The 16,476-nt window shown below is 48.7% G+C and overlaps 4 protein-coding genes across 4 annotated transcripts; 1 reads left to right on the forward strand and 3 right to left on the reverse strand.

Moving 5' to 3' along the window:
- Positions 1–729: 729 nt before the first annotated feature.
- LTR64_005509 (uncharacterized protein) lies at positions 730–2,533 on the reverse strand (the record flags this gene model as incomplete). The annotated part of the gene is made up of 4 exons (XM_064899847.1): positions 730–1,493; positions 1,546–1,773; positions 1,829–2,272; positions 2,320–2,533. The coding sequence occupies 4 exons, from the start codon at positions 2,531–2,533 to the stop codon at positions 730–732; spliced, it is 1,650 nt and encodes a 549-aa protein (XP_064753159.1).
- Positions 2,534–5,612: 3,079 nt separating this feature from the next.
- On the reverse strand, positions 5,613–10,379 carry YCF1 (ATP-binding cassette glutathione S-conjugate transporter ycf1; the record flags this gene model as incomplete). Its single annotated transcript, XM_064899848.1, has 3 exons — positions 5,613–5,962; positions 6,029–6,252; positions 6,307–10,379. The coding sequence occupies 3 exons, from the start codon at positions 10,377–10,379 to the stop codon at positions 5,613–5,615; spliced, it is 4,647 nt and encodes a 1,548-aa protein (XP_064753160.1).
- A 2,054-nt stretch (positions 10,380–12,433) lies between these two features.
- On the forward strand, positions 12,434–14,815 carry LTR64_005511 (uncharacterized protein; the record flags this gene model as incomplete). Its single annotated transcript, XM_064899849.1, has 1 exon — positions 12,434–14,815. One exon carries the CDS (start codon positions 12,434–12,436, stop codon positions 14,813–14,815), a length of 2,382 nt encoding a protein of 793 aa, XP_064753161.1.
- A 234-nt stretch (positions 14,816–15,049) lies between these two features.
- Positions 15,050–16,344, reverse strand: LTR64_005512 (uncharacterized protein; the record flags this gene model as incomplete). The annotated part of the gene is made up of 2 exons (XM_064899850.1): positions 15,050–16,246; positions 16,300–16,344. 2 exons carry the CDS (start codon positions 16,342–16,344, stop codon positions 15,050–15,052), a joined length of 1,242 nt encoding a protein of 413 aa, XP_064753162.1.
- Positions 16,345–16,476: the final 132 nt, after the last annotated feature.

Consider the following 16,476-nt stretch of genomic DNA (forward strand, 5'->3'; position numbering starts at 1 on the left):
ACCGTATGATATGCTTGCAGCTTGCCTCAATCTTCGTCCTTCTTGCAAGTCCGGTCATGAGTTTCCAGCATCTTATTCTCCACGCTGTATGCTAAGGTCGTTTGACAGTTTAAGGTACTGCACTCTCAGACCAACGTCGGCAGCAATCAACCAAACTCGACGCGCACAAATTGTCTGAATCGACCAAAAACAAATCGACTATCTTATACAGAGATATCCACCCAACTTTACTTCGCTTGCAAACATGGGGACGTAAAACATTCCCCACCACATGGCAGCAGAAAACCAGAAAATTGTAGTCAAAAGAGCCAGTCGCACGCTGTATTGGACCAAGGTTGTGCCCCCAAAAGAAATCAAAGCAGGTGGCCTGTGTTCCCGAAAATTGCGTGATTTTGTCGTAAGTGAACAAAAGGAAATTCGTTGCATCTCTCGGATAGATGTCTATTGGATGTAGAGCACTAGAACAAGGCTGGTTGTCGATAACCAGTTGTGGCATCGTCCTGGTCCTGGTCCTGATCACAGTAGGCCGAGCTGCTACACTGTAACAGCTGTATTTCCGGTTGAGTTCTAGTGACGGTTTCGAACTGGTTGACATCATGGACGGTATGCTTGCCTGATGACAATATTGGCAGACAAACTTCCGTGGAGAGAGTCCAAGGCTGAAGCGAAAGCTCATTCGATGAGCGATGCCCACCCTGCTGATACCATATACCTCGCTGTTGCTGCAACTCACATCGGAAAGTAGCCGCGTTGCATCATCTCACCATTTGTGGGCCTCTCAGTCATGAAAGCATCATAGCCCATAGACCCTCGGACTTGCATTGGCGCCGAATTTTGTCCCTCCATAGGATACCCTGGTGGATGAGTAAGATTTGGCTGATGTACAAAAGCTGGTGAGTGTGTTTGGTGGATATAGCCTCCATGCATGTTTGTGTTCCCCATATGGCCAGGAGCTATCATGCATCGTTCTGCAAATTGTGAAGTGATATCCATGCACGGGTGTACTTGATGGTTCCAGTGGACGGCACCGAAACCTTCCTGCGGGTAGTTGTTGTGCTGACTAGGCGGAGGGGCAGATCTATGGTCGAGACCAATAAGGCTATTCTGGAAGTTGTCCCATCCTGGCATGATCAATGGTGGGTGAAACGTTGAACCAGACGGTTGTGTCTGTGGTACCTGTATGTGCTGTGATTTTCTAGGCATGCAAGCAGGCGCGGATTGAGCTTCTTCGCGTCGCGACGACCTTCTATTGCCTTGCTTGACACCTGGCTCTCTTTGCGCAAACTGGGGTTGTTGTGAAACATTGCTGACTTGGTCGACATCAGTACACATCCCTTCCTGTAAACACTCTGCTGAGATGTCTCTAGCCTCTTCTAGCATCTCCTCTTGGTCATTACTTTCCAAAGCATCTTCGGCTTCTTCCGAGTCTTCATCCACTTTTGAACCACGACTGTAATCGCTGAAGTCAGGAGCACTGATGAGAGTATCGCCAGCTATTCGTGCGTCAGTGAAACAGTGCAAACAAGCGCCACATTATGCACTCACATATGCCCTCGTCCTCGTATTGCTCGAGGTGTGTTCGTACATCAATGATGTGCTCGACGATTGACCACTTCTTTCTCAGATCTTTGTTCTGACTTTCCTGCTTCTTCTGCTCAAGTGATTCTTTCAACGCCATGGCTGTTATCGATCGCTCGGTTTTGGCCTCACCTGTTGTGACCATCTCCTGGTGGGGTGTCCGCATGAGCAGATGAACCAACAGCTTTGTTCTTGCTAGAGGCAGCGTTAGTGTTTCTTTCATATTCTAGGGCAATCTTGATATCATTACCTTCCTTGTTGATGTGATCTGGCTCCTTGTGTATCACGTCCCTTGGCCAATAAGGGGGCTTGGTGGAGCTTGGATCTCCTCGTTCTCCTGTTCGTGGATTCTTGCCATTGTATGGGTGCGTGCTCTGCTTCTTAGGATGTATCGTTTTGATCCACTCCTTAGCAATGATGCGACAGCTAACCTGTTGTACTGCGCGAAATGCATCATTGAACCACTTTTCCCAATCCTCGGTAGCATCGGCTCGATAATGTACAGAACCAGACCTGTCGGGATCAGGGTCTTCTTCTGAAAACTGGTAAATGTTCTCTTTCGAGGACGTGGCGTCGGATATGTCAAAGTCCTCAATGCCTTTTTTGCGTTTGTGGGGTCGATGCTGTGCTGGCTCAGTTACCTGATCCTCAGGAATTATAGTCCAATCTTCGCTGGCATATCCAGTACGTGCTTCTAACAACATCAATACTTGCTGTCGCAATTTGCAAGACATTGCTTACCCATATGATTGCCGTGGATTCCCTGCAGACAGTCGGAGAATTTTGGCAGCGCTTCTTTCAACATTTCGTCCCTGTACAGTTTCATAGACGATGACGACCTCTTCAAGATCTTGCCGGACGGCTCGAACACAAGAGCTACCCAGTGAGGAGATTGTTCAACAGGGGGTCGTGGCCTCTTCTTCAGTTGGTTAGCGGCGTCGTGGTTCGCAAGCATATACTGAAATACCTACTGATTGCTTTTGATGCGAACGAGGTTTATGTTGTGGCTGTTGTTGCTTCATGCCAAAAGTCGGCATGTCGTAATCCATGAATCCGCTCATTTGAGCTTTCTGGTACATGGCCCATGCCTCGGCGTCTTTGAAGTGCGACTCCACACTCATTGGGTTCTGTACCAGCATTTCGATTCGAAGGACGTAATGGTGTTCTCGTGATAGTGCTTTGGAATCGACCTCATCGATGAACCTCAAAGACCAGACAGTAGCGATGATCTTGACCGCTGTGACCTGTGCAACCGTTATTATTGTGGTTTCGTTGAGTGTTGGAGCGTGAAATCCAGAATGGGGCCTCCAAAGTGGGGAGAAATCATTTTAACTTCCGGCTGTGAGCGAGTAGTGTCCGCCAACCCTAACCCAAAGGTTGGAACAGCTGCGATTGGCCTCCAACAGCACGAGCAGACTCATATGCTCTGTCGGTTATTCTCGTAACTGAGTGCCAGTGGTCGAATATAATGTTTCTGTTCTGGGATGACGAGATGCACTTACCAGAGTTTCTCAGCACTAATACGACTGTTCTTGCTCTCAGTAGCCTGCCACCGAATACTCGGGCGACTGAACCTCACAAGTATGTCGACAACTCTAACGCACAAAACAGAAATATAGTAGCAAGTATACACCGCCACGAAGAAAAACAAAAAGCAAACAAATTTCCACCAGCCTAAGCTGAAGAGCACTTGCTCAGGTCAAACCGGCAACAGTATCCCTCGGTAAGCAGTGTTGAGTGGTGCTGTCGATTCGGCAGGGTATGGGCTAACGACGCTAGGTCGTTCTGAATCGTCCGAAGTAGAATAACTGCGAATGTGCTGACCTCGAGGAGTGGGTATGACTATACGTTGTAGTAGCAGGTGAGGAATGTAATCAGATCTGGCGATGTGCTTGTAAGATCGGAGAGCCTGATTTTGCAAATACCGCGTCAAGCCAAGGTAAAGGAACAAGAAGTCGATCAACTGAGATGACTTGACAAAGGAACGAAGGCTTGCCGAGGGTGAGGTATAGCTTGACGGCAGCTAACGGAGACTCAAGCACCCATCCAACTCCTTCTGGTCTAGACAGTGTACAAGAAAAGGTGTCGCAGAAGTGGATGATCGCATTTGCAATTGGTCGACGTGCGCTGGCCCTGCCAAAGTAGTACATAAGCTCGCTCGATTGCACTGGTTGACATGAACCCTGCCCTCACAACGCACAAAGTGCACCGCAACGTGGTGGCAAGCTCATTGTATGCAATTGTTCTATGCCTGCTTCGTCTGAGGACACCCAATTGGAGGTGCACAATTCTCTGCGTGGCAAGGATGAGCACGCAAGCCGAGTCTTAGCAGCACGTCTGCTGCAAAGGTCGGCGAGTTACCTTGAAGCCGGCAATGGGGAGTGTGCATCCGGAAGTGGCTATCCATCGCGCTATGAGCTCTTCGTGCAACACTCGTCAAGAGATAGCAATCAGTAGACTACTGCCGTATGCAAGCAAACTTAATATTAACCCGAGAGATTGACATGTGTTCAATCCTATAAGGTGTTAGTGTTGTGTGACTGACCTGGTCAAGAGCTTCAGGATGAGTGTAGGCGAGCTCTGAACTCCGACTGCCGAGAACGTAATTGCTGACTCCACACAACGTTTCGATCACTGCAGTCTCGCATCACTAATGGCTTCTTCTTGTTCGTGGGTTCAAAAGTCTCGAGTGCTGACAATCGCCACTACATTCGTACAGAGGTAATGGCATTGACAATGCCCTTCAAAACGACAGACCAGACATTCGAAGTGATGGACCACAGAAAACGCTTCTGTTGTTGGCCAGCATCGTGCACGATGCTACATTGGAGCTTTTACGGGAACACAAAGAGCCTTGGAAGTTCCTCGAGCTGACACTCACAAATGCCGACTTTGACCATCTTCGTTACCACCTCTTTCGTTCTTGTGTGACATTAATGAACTTCGAGCCGTGATTGCATTGGCTGCAGATGGGAAAAACTTTCCTAATATTCTGCCAAGCTTTAAGCTGCACAAGGACCTTCGTGAATAGCACCATGTACTTCGTCTTCTTGGTGGGTGGCTGGACTCCTGGTCTCCTCATCGGGAGAAGCGTGATAGACTATATAGATCACTGATACTAGCTATGGCTCGCACATCACAAATTCGATGCTTGAACACTGTCGACTCTTCACGAATGTGCACCCGATGTCTAAGTCTGTTCACACTGCTATTTGGGGCGAGGTCAAGGAACCTTCTCCGCAGCATCTTGTGCCACATCAATACAGAGATGAAGGCTGATCGATCTAAGACATACTCGCATCATTGGGGCGGTCACATGGAACAGCAATGCTAGATGAAACGAGGGAGCGACATCGTCCAAGAATTGGCGCTGTGAGCTGACTCAATCTTCGGCCCTCTAAACATCTATGGCCGTCTTTCATGGCTCTCTCTCATCTAGCAAGCGATACCGCGCGATAATCGGTTTCCCATAACGGCTCGCAGACACTGCAGATAGTCGGGATACAGTGATCTGCTTATCATCATCTCATATGTGTCTCTATCACTGCCTAGTCCAGACCCTATAAAAAGTCAAAAGTCGTTATCGAGCCAGGTAGCACAACCAACACTACATCACCGCAGACAGCTTGCCAAGCAAAGCTTAGAAAGCAGGCACAATGATTCTGCCATGTAGTTTCCTTCCGAGAACATGGTTGACGAGTGTAACTCTACCACACAACCCAAGCGTGATCCTGGGGAGATCTTGTACTTTGTCAGCAGTGCAGAAGTCCCGCTTTCGTTGTAGCTGAAGTAGTCAGGCCGTCGAACAGATGTCGATCTCGGATTCTCGTGAGGTAAATGGTTCCACAACGCCCAGCACACGTTGTCTGACGCTAGCTGAGGACGACAATACCGTTGCCAAGTACTTTCCTACCTCTTCACCGAGCTCGTGATGTGGTTGAGGTAGAGGCCGTGAAGCAAGGAATCTGCTTGGGGTCTGAATATACGGTCCGCGCTAGAGGATCGTTGCCAGTTTCGGGTTTCTGAACAGAGTCCTAGTGTGCCGTTGAACCATTCGTGACACTATCCAGCAGGCCAGCTTCCCTTACCAGTTCGTAGAACAATCCTCTTCTGTTAATGAGCTCGCGTGGAGTATCGAACTCGGCGACCTTGCCCTGCTGAAGGACAATGATTCGATCCGAGTCCAGTATTGTGTTGATTCTGTGAGCAATCGTGATAATAGTCCTATTGTCGAAGACATTACTTCGAAGTGTCGACTGGAGTAAGGCATCAGTCTCAACATCGACAGCAGCTGTTGCTTCATCCAGGACTAGGATATTGCTCGGCGTCAACAGTGCTCGTGCAAGTGAGACCAGCTGCCGTTGTCCCTGACTCAAGTTGGAACCTAACAAAAAGGACCGTTAGTGACAGAGCACATAACAAGCACAGAAAAAAGCATTTTTGTACTTACCACCCTCGTGGACCAATGCATCCAAGCCATCAGGCATGGTTGAAACGTAGTCCTTTAGTCTAGCATGTTCCAGCACACTCCACAGTTCCGTGTCATCGTGAACGTGACGTGGGTCGAGGTTGTCTCGGATAGTACCTTGGAACAAAGCCGCATCCTGTGGTATTATAGCTAACCGTCTCCGTAGATCGAGCAGTCCAATAGAGGACGTGTTCAGACCATCAATGCTGTGTGAAAGGTTAGCTCAATGCTCAAAAGTGACAACAGGCTGTAGCACGTACTTTATGTTTCCGGAGATAGGTTCTATGATACGGAACAAAGCAAGAGTCAAGGAACTCTTGCCAGCACCTGTACGCCCAACGACACCAATCTTTTCGTGAGACTTGATGTTGAGCGTGATATCACGTAGCACAGGATCAAGTCCTTCCCGGTATCGCGTGGAATAGTTCTTCAGTGAGATCTCACCTTTTGCTGGCCAGCCTATTGGAGGTCGCTTCTTGAAGATTACATCAGGAGCTTCACTGGGCAAGTTTGCATATTCGAGAACACGCTCCACAGAGACGATATTGGTTTCCACCTCCACCGTTTGTCGAACGATCCAATTGAGCGATTGTGTGATTTGCAGTGCGTACGACATGGCTAAACCTACCAGGCCCGTGGAAAGTCCACCTCCACGCGTGACCGAGATAGTGGCGAAGATTGCAGCTGCGAAAATGATGAAAGAACCCATGAATTCAAGCCTGACTGCCAACCAGCGGTTAGCGCTAACCGACGGGAAGTATGCTCTCAAATTTGCATCCATGCGATACTCGTTCTCGATAGCAAAACGCTTCTCCTGACGGAAAGCTCGAATGGTCGAAATACCGCCCAAAGACTCCTGAAAATGTGCGTAGACTGGGCTTCGACTGACACTGTCCAGACGCTTCAGTTCCCTCGAGGTCCGCAGGTAGTATTTCTGGTACACAAAGTAGACAATGCCTAGAGGTATGACCAGTACCAGAAATATAGGTGTAGTGAAGGCAATCACTCCCAGAGTGAACATAGCACGGCCGGTGTTGACAAAGAGCATGTTGAAAGTCCTCGCGATTACTTCATCGACACGATAGACATCGCTAGAGAATCGATTCAAAATCCTTCCCACAGGTGTCGTCTCGAAGAAGACCATTGGTGACCTGAAAATAGCATAAGCCATCCGATCATGCAACTTGCGTGAGGCTTCTATAGAGCAGAAAATCCAGAGAAGTAGGGTCTGGACTACCACCAATGCAGCACCACCGATACCGAACGCGAAGTAGATACCAATGTATTTGCCGACATCTGGATTAGACCCTAACCGTTCGTTAATCTCTGACCAGTTCTTCAGCCAGAAACTGCCACCGATCTGTGCAGTCTGAGCCGCAAGCAGGGCTACAGCGTAGATGGCGACGGCAATAAGATTGCTTTCCTTAGCATATGTAGTGTAGACGGACCACTTCACCTTACCCTGCTCTTGAGTCTCTTTGCTCTGCTTAGTCTTCTTTGGGTCATTCTCTTCGTCCGAGAGTCGTCCCATCGGGCCATTGAAACTTGCTGTAGAGGCTCGTCGCAATGAGTTGAAGCTGGTCTTGCGAGCTGTAATACTTCGTTGGTTGGATTTGATGGGCATAAGTCCACCGACCTCTTGTCGTGCTTCTTCTGCCTCTTCAGGGTCGAGCTCATCCTGTATACCACTGGCAACAACGGTGTTGGATTCATCCGAATCCTCTGCTTGGATGCTAGGACTGCGATCACCTTCAGATTCGTCCTCTTCTTGAGTTGCAGACTTGACCACGTTCGCAACCTCGCCTCTCATGGCCATGAGTTGCTGATAGGTGCCTTTCTCAAGAACAGTTTGATCTCGGAGCAGAAAGATATAGTCGGCTTCCTTCAGAACAGGGATTGAGTTGGTGGCCAAAATTCGTGCCTTACCACTCAGTAGACCTTTCGGACCAAGCACATTGTTGATTAGGTGACGTCCAACATGCTGATCCACCGCCGAAAGGACATCGTCCATAAGATAAATATCAGCTCGAGCATAAACAGCACGTGCTAAAGTAAGACGTGCTTTCTGACCTCCAGACAGCGAGATGCCTCGCTCCCCAACTTCTGTTTGATCGCCGTCGGGCAGTGTCCTGAAGTCGTCAACCAGTGCGCAAGCATTTATGGTTTGCTGATAGAAATGAGGATCCCATCTGTGACCGAACACGATATTCTCTTTGACCGAAGCATTCATGACCCACGATTGCTGAGCAACATAAGCAAGACGTCCACGTACAACGACTTCTCCGTTGTACTTCCACAGATCTCCAAGTATCGCTTGAAGCAGTGAGGACTTACCGGCACCAACTCGACCAACGATGGCTGTGAGCTCGCCTTTATTTGCTACAAAATTGATGTTCTCGAGCGCATTTCTGGTCTCGTTCTTATCCCATGTGAAGGTGGCGTCTCGTATCCGGACAGACTCCTCGCCGTTGTTCTGAGGTGGCTCATCTATAAATCTTACGGCGTCTTCCTGTAGCTCGTCGGTGGTGAAAAACTCGGTCAGACGTCCAACAGCCACCGTTGCCTCGACAATGCTAGTGATAACCATGGGCAGTACTGTGAGTGGGAAGGTCAACAAATTGAACAAAGTCAAAGCTGGAAATACAATGTCTGTTGAGAGCGGAGCTTTGTTGACCAGTACATACACACCGAAAGTAGAGCAAGAGACAAAGAACGGGGTCGATGACCATGTGAAAGTGGCGAAAGACTGTGCAGCTCCGATCTTCCTCAGATTGTTCAGCTCGAGGTCGTTACGAACGTGACTCAACTTGTCCATAAAAGCCGAACCCCAGGCATAGAGCTTGATGCTTTTCATGTTGTTCAAAATCTCAGTCATCAGCTTTGCACGACTGTCTTTGTACTTCATCTGTGAGAGCTGGAGCTTCTTCATGAATCGAGCAATCAAAGCATTGATCGGAATCATGACGATCATAACGCCAACACCAGCAAGACATGATATGCCGACCAAGTTCCAGAGCGAAACCATACATAAGACGATCTGAAAAGGAGCTGACCACAGCTGTTGACCCCATTGTGCAAGATCCGACAGCCTCTGTTGGTCAACACTCATATATGTCACAATATCTCCTGTAGACTTCTTTGCACGTGACTCATTGGATAGCCGGAGAGATTTCGCATATATCATGGACGTTAGAGAAGACTTGACACGCATACCAGTTTCAAATGCTCGTTGAAAGTACTGATGAAGAGCAGCTGTCTGGCAAACAGAAGTCGCGAACATAGCCAAAGCAATAGCAACACCTCGGATAGCAGGTTGAGGTTCATTTCCAGCGCTGTATGAATGGACGAAGGTGATGAGTAAACGTAGAAGCTGTGGCTGAACGAAGGCAAGACTATCGCTGATAGTCTTTATCATAGCACCACGAATGTAAGGACCACCAAAAGAGCGTGCAAGAGCAATCCACAGATTGGGCTTCTTTTTCTCGAGCTCCATCTCCCAGGCCTCTCGAAGTGTTTCACCTGTAACCTTTGTCGTGTCACGATTCCGAAGATTCCATAGATCGTCCTGAGTCAGGTAGTTCTTGTAACCGAATCTCATCATAGGACTCATCCAACCAAAGGTTAGAATGGAAAAGATGTCTGCATATTCGATTGGGCACTCGTCTTCGGCTCCGAGGGCGTCGTAAGCACTTTGCCTCTTGGGCACAAAATACTCGAGGATGAATTCCGCAATGGCAAGTCCTAACGTCAAGCAGAATGTAATGAAGAAGGGCAATCTTGTCTTGTGTGCATCTCTTGAAACCAAACTCCGAAGCTTGACTGCAAACGAGAGGATAAAGAACAGCCAAAAGAACAGGACGACACCGTTGGGATTTCGACTTCGACTGTGCTCGAGATGCTGAATGAGCAGGATAACAATCTCAGACAGAGCTAATGCGACTGTCGTCCAGAAGCGTATATCATCGTAGAAGATTTTTGGTGGATATGCCACGTAGAGCGCAGCCTGCACGATGGTTGCTAGAACAATGAGGACGATGATAGAGAGTTTGCTGTAGTAATGCCAGTTCTTCTTTACATCCTGAGGCGTCCGCTTCTTGGTCAGATATACAATAGCTCCAGCACCTGCAAACAGACCCCAAGCAGCCACGACCAACACCCAGATATCGAGGAAACAGGGAGTCAGATCCCATCGAAGGTTACTGATGGGCCCCCATCCTTCAGGATCGGAGCACAGGAACTGCTTCGAGGTATGATGGCTCTTGAGAATGGTTTCGATCGAATTCGGGTGTGATACTGCCTGCAGCGGTGCTTGCTGCTGTGATGTTGAGATCATCGATGCTCAGGGATAGTTTGCTGCTGCTTTCAGTCCTCCCCACGCAAACAACCTCGACTGACAGGATAAAAATACAGCATTGACGCCTTCAGGAAATGAGAGACGTACGTATGCACGAGGGCAGGCAAGCCGCGTAAAGTTTACAGGCAAACGCAGAGCAATTGCATTACATTTTCGATTAACTACACGTCATTGGTTCTAATCCTCGGCTTTTGAGCCGGCCAGCACCTTACAGCCTGTTCCTGGCCTGAGGCACCCATGATCTTCAACATGGCTCTCTCAGCGATTTCGTTTCTCCTTTGAATTACTGATTGAAGACGTCCTCGTGTTTTCAAGATTGACTTAGAGAATGGTGTCCCTTTCACGAGGAGTTCTCTTTTAGCAAAGATTTTGTACAAGGTCAGTAGCTTTTAGCACACTCTTTACGACTACTTGCGAGATTGTAAGCCGTCCCCAAGCTTGGCTTACTGTTTTATTCGTCGCAAATAATGTGAACCCGATCGATGTCGCAATAACATAGGGCAGTTCGACAGTGTTCCTTCCAATAAGGGGTGGTCTCTAAACCGTTATGTGTGTATACCAGGAACGATCGATGTGTCCATGTTGTACAAGTGTGCAAACTTTTGAGCTGAATCTGTGATACTCGTAACTTTCCCCCATCCTCCAAAAGCTCTCGCTGCTGACTAAACTCGTGGCGCACTAGTAGAGAAGTTGCCAACAAGCGGTGTGCCTTCCATGTTCGAACTACGGCGCGTCGCAGCTTCACGTTACTTCGAGGCGGTCAGAAACAGTGGACCATATCCGCATCCAGAGCAGGGTCCTTTGTCAGTGTACTCGCGTGCGCTGTTGCCTTGGGGCTCTGAACCTCGTTGCCAAATTCAACCCTATCATGCAATATTTTGAACAGCATCGGTCGAAATTCTCACGCTCGCTAAGTGAGGGTTGGCGACATGACCCAATCGCTTCTGTGCCATGGAGAAAAGAAAACACCATTACCCGGTTTTGGTCCAGCTTGGAGAACGGTCGTTACTTTCGTTCCCGCCCTCGAGTACGACCCCAACGCAACTTCCATCAATTGTTGTTCACCGAGGACCGAGTATATAGCTACACCTTGAGCACCTGCTCTTTTTTCACATTGGGAAACAGCAATCACTCGCTGTCATGCAGTGATATCTCGGACACGTTGTATATCTGTTTCATTTCAAGGTGTCAGGGTCGTCTGGCAATACCAGAGTGGTATGGCACGAGTTGCTTGTCCGACGCCCCAAACCCGTCCGGCTTAACGGGGGACAATCATCCGGAACAAATCGTGTCATGCCACTAACCACACAACCGGCCTACATTTTCTAGACCTTTCCAGACACAAGACGTCTTCGAGGATGGTTGGGTAGTTCCAATAGTCATACGAGTCTTTTCCTTAGTCCCTATGTAGCCAGCAAGCAGTCGGTCTCAGGCTGCAGCAAGACAAGGCAAATGAACAAAGCCAGCAAGGCGACACAACTAGAACACTAGTCTCATGCAGGGTCTTTGCTGCTGATCCATGCCAAGCCGGGAGGCTGTATCCCCGGAAAGAGCCAACCTGCATCTGGGAGTTTCGGACCTCATGTGTATCTCAACAAATCGTGCAAGATAGCTATCACAATGACCAGGAGCATCAAGCGAGCTTGAGATGATTAAGCTCTCGCTGGCCGACAGAGGGTCGACTATCCCTTGAGTGGAGCTTGGTCCTTTGGCCGTGGCGGACTTCGCTCGTGTTGTTGTCCATGCCTGTTAGTCAGGATTCACTTCTCGGCTCATCCTAGCACTGATAGCGACCCAATTCCACTGACCTTTTAAGGGTCACTGATCTGTCGTCCTAGGCAAGATGTTGTCTTTGTTCATTCGTTCTCGTGGCGAGGACTTCTTTGTTCTTTACCTAAGCAACCATCCTGGTATTCGAGATAGTCCTTTGTCTCCCGGAAATGAGTACCGCGAAAGGCATTTATCGAGGTCAGATACAGACTGAACCTGAGCTCAGCCATTTCACCAGTGTATCATGCTCACCTTCCGTCACCATGAGTCATTTCATGAAGGGCGTGTTCAAGACACCACCACCACAAATGGAAACGCCCTCGCATCCTTCGTTCCAAGCACAAGGCTTTCCCTTTCCGCAATATACACCTCTCATCACTCCAAAACTTCAATACACGCCCAACGCTTGCGAAGATGCTAACGTCGCGCAAGCCTTCCCTCTGATGCCAACACGTGATGTCACGCGAGCACAATCACTCAGCATCGAATGCCAGAAGGGAAAACTTAGCTCGCAAGAGATCTCGACTACAAGCAACAAGACGATCAAAATTACTCTTGAAGATGTTGCTGCTTCAACTACCGCAGCGAAGAAGCCAGAATTACATCCTCAGGAGAAGCTTGATCAATTCTGGAATGTCTTTGAGCCGGAATACCTTGGGAAAATCAACCGCATTCTGCCGTCTTCACTGATTGAGTCAAGCCCTGCCGCATCGAAGCAAGCAGGAGATCGCTCACATAAAGCTTTCCGCTCTCACGAAGAAGCTAAAGCTCGTTGTATTCGCGATGTGAAACGAATCATCAGGGAGTGCCGCACGCACAACAAACGATACACTGATACTCACTTTGACATTGAGCGGGATTTGAAGATTACTAGACGGCGGGATTGTCTCGATGGGCTGTATAACTACAGCACTGCTGGTGGTGGAAATCCCGACAAGACTGCTCCTACCGATGTTAAACGTGTCTGCGACGTCTTCGAAAATCCGACCTTCTTTTCACGCAATGCCAGCTCTGACGATATAATCCAGGGCAACCTTGGTGACTGCTGGTTACTTGCAGCCTTCAGTATTTTGACCTGCAATGAGAAGCTCGTCAAGAACATCTGCGTAATCCAGGATGCTGAAGTCGGTGTATATGGTTTTGTATTCTACCGCGATGGTGATTGGCACCAGACAATCATTGACGACAAGCTATATCTACGTGCACCTAGCTACGACGAAAGTGGTGATGTCGTCCTGGGCATGTACGGTGTCCAGCAACGCGACCAAGAAAGAAGCTACAACGATCTTTTCCAGACGGGTTCCAAATCTCTCTACTTCGCATCTTGCCGCGAGGAGAACGAGACTTGGGTTCCATTACTCGAAAAGGCTTTGGCCAAAGCTCACGGGAGCTATGCAGCCCTTAGCGGAGGACAGACTGGTGAAGCTATCGAAGACCTTACAGGTGGTGTCACCACGGAGATATACACAACCAACATCCTCAACAAGGATAAGTTCTGGCACGACGAGCTTCGTAAGATCGGTTCTCAGTTCGTCTTCAGTGCCGCTGTCGCCAGCTATCGAGAATGGCGTGCCCCTGGAAACTCCTCGATCCGCAACGAGCGACGACAAGGTATCGTCAGTCAACACGCATACGCCATCCTCGACACGTATGAGGGCCATGGGCAGCGTTTGGTGAAAATGCGCAATCCATGGGGTAGCACCGAGTGGAACGGCGCTTGGTCAGATGGTAGCAAAGAGTGGACTCACGAGTGGATTGAAAGATTAAACCATCGCTTTGGAGATGATGGTATCTTCTGGATCAGCTACGAAGACATGCTAAGGAAGTACAAATACCTCGATCGCACGAGGATTTTCGGACCAGAATGGCATGTGGCTCAACAATGGACAAGTGTCCAAGTGCCTTGGAACACGACAAACTACCAACAGACTAAGTTCCAAATCGACGTGCCTGAGCCGACAGACGCAGTGATAGTGATCAGTCAGCTGGATGACAGGTACTACCAAGGTCTCCAAGGGAAGTACAACTATACCCTACAGTTCCGGATCCAGAAGGACGACGATGAGGAAGAGGAATACCTCTCGCGTAGCGCGAACAACTACGAGTTGGTCCGGAGCAACAACGTCGAGGTACCACTAGAAAAAGGCAGATATACTGTCCTCTTCAAAGTCGAGGCCAGGAAGACAAACCGCAAGGATGTCGAGGCAGTGATTAGAGAAAACATATGGCGAAAAGAGAAGCTCATGCAAGTTGGCACACTTTATGATTTGGCACATCAGAAGGGACAGCAGAACATGCCTAGAGGCAGCGGCAAAGCTGTCGAGACTGCGATTCCCACCTTAGAAGAAAAGAAGGACGGCAAAGAGGTCGTCAAGGAGGAAAAAGATAAAGACCCAAATCGAGATCCTTGGAATGCATTCTGTGTGGTTGGACTACGCATCTATAGCAAGCAGCCAAGCATGGTCTTGAATGTTATGCATCCGCATCAAGATGAAGAACCTGCCACACCAGTCCTTGACCGTGATGACATTGCCAAAGCACCTTTACAGGAAGCAGTCCAGAACTCAGAGCAGACTCCAGAGGGAAGCGTCACAGATGGTGAACACACTGTTGTTCAGCAGATTAGAGCCCCACAAAAGCGATAAGTCTTGAGTTCGACGAAATATGAGTCGGCCTCAACACTTCCCATGGTACCAGCACCCACTCGGTGATTATTCGTCAAAGTGGTAGACGCCGAATACTGACAAGCACTTTGCTGTAAGGCGATATAATTGATTTCGAGGCACATACGTTTTGTGCTGGAGAAGTGTTCAAGCAGTGGCGTTGGTTATGTGCTTACACCAGGCCAATCTATAATTACGATTAGCGAGGTGTTCAAATTAACTAGAGAGATTGTTGCAAGACGGTGTTTGAATCTGGATACAAGGCGAAATAGGGGCATCCTCATGGGACATAGTAGGTAAAGTAGACGGAATAGAGGCTTTTGACTTACAGAGATGGGTCATCCTGTCGTTCTTCTTCGTGATTTCCACCACATCACCAACTGTGATCGTGATAGGATGAGTTGGCCGCATCCCATTCTTCTGTGACAAAAATCCATACTTCCCAAAGCAGGGCGAGTATTTCATGCCTGGATCGACTCTTCTGTCTGACTGCAACGACTTCAGGAGCTGACCTTGAGCATCCTCAGCTGGTCTGCCTGTTGCATAATCGACGTTTATGCTAGCACACCTGGGACAATTGGCCGTAAAAACTATTCGACTGCCACTCTCCTCGGATCCAATACTAATTTCGTTCCAGTAGTCCTCTTCCCACTTATCCTCAGCTCCCTCGACCACGATATTTGGCCTGAACTTCTCCATGTCAATGGTGGTCCCGACGCGTTCTTGTGCCTCCAAGAAGGACTTCCAATTCACAACGAGGAATGGTGCTAGGTCCGCGTAAGTTATTCCATCGTTGACGCCTTTGTATCCTTCCACTCCAGCGTAGCTTGCGACTGTTCCAACCAGGTTTTCAACTCCTGCTTTGATACCACCTAGCCAACCACCATCGCTGGAGGATGATTTCTGAGCAGCTGCTTTCTTGGGATCTGGATCTCCGACATAGACCTGAGGTGCATTCGGATTCACAGTGCCAAGAACCTCACGCTTGTTGCCGCCAATGTAGTTCAATCTGACCTCGAATCCAAATCGATCACTGAACCATTTGCACATCTTCTCTGGCATGACGTATCCTTTTGTTACTGTTTGATGCAGCGTGTATTCAACCGTCTTAAGCCCATCCACGTCCGGCGCTAAGGGTACTTCGAGGACTTCCTCCTCTTTAGGTAATCTCTTCTCTGGCTGGTCAAAGGTATGATCTAGGGCAAAGCGGACAAGTACTTTATCAGGATGCGCATCTGAAGGAGACAGCTGAGTGGTGAAGAGGCACATTGAAGGAAAGTGAGGCACATGCATATTCTTGTCATCCTTCACTCGCTGTAACATGAAGATTCGGTCGTAGAAGAATCCCATCGCCGTGGCTTGAGAGGACTGCAAGCTGACACCTCTGATCGACTTGATAGGGTAAATGCGCACCTATACGACCAGTCAGCAATGCTGTATATTGAGCAGCTCTTGGTCGCTCTTACCTCCTTGACGCGCATCTTTGCCATATCCTGCCCTGCACTACCCATGGTGTCTATTCGAGTCAGTTGTGCGCGACTGTTTTCTCAAAAACTATATTCAACACAAAAGATGAGTGGAAAGCATATGAACAGAAGAAGTAGGATACAATAGCCAAGGTGGCGTATAGATAAGCCCTGCAC

This window comes from Lithohypha guttulata (genome assembly GCF_036872675.1).
Source record: "Lithohypha guttulata strain CCFEE 5908 chromosome Unknown scaffold_4, whole genome shotgun sequence".
NCBI classification, from domain to species: Eukaryota; Fungi; Ascomycota; class Eurotiomycetes; order Chaetothyriales; family Trichomeriaceae; genus Lithohypha; species Lithohypha guttulata.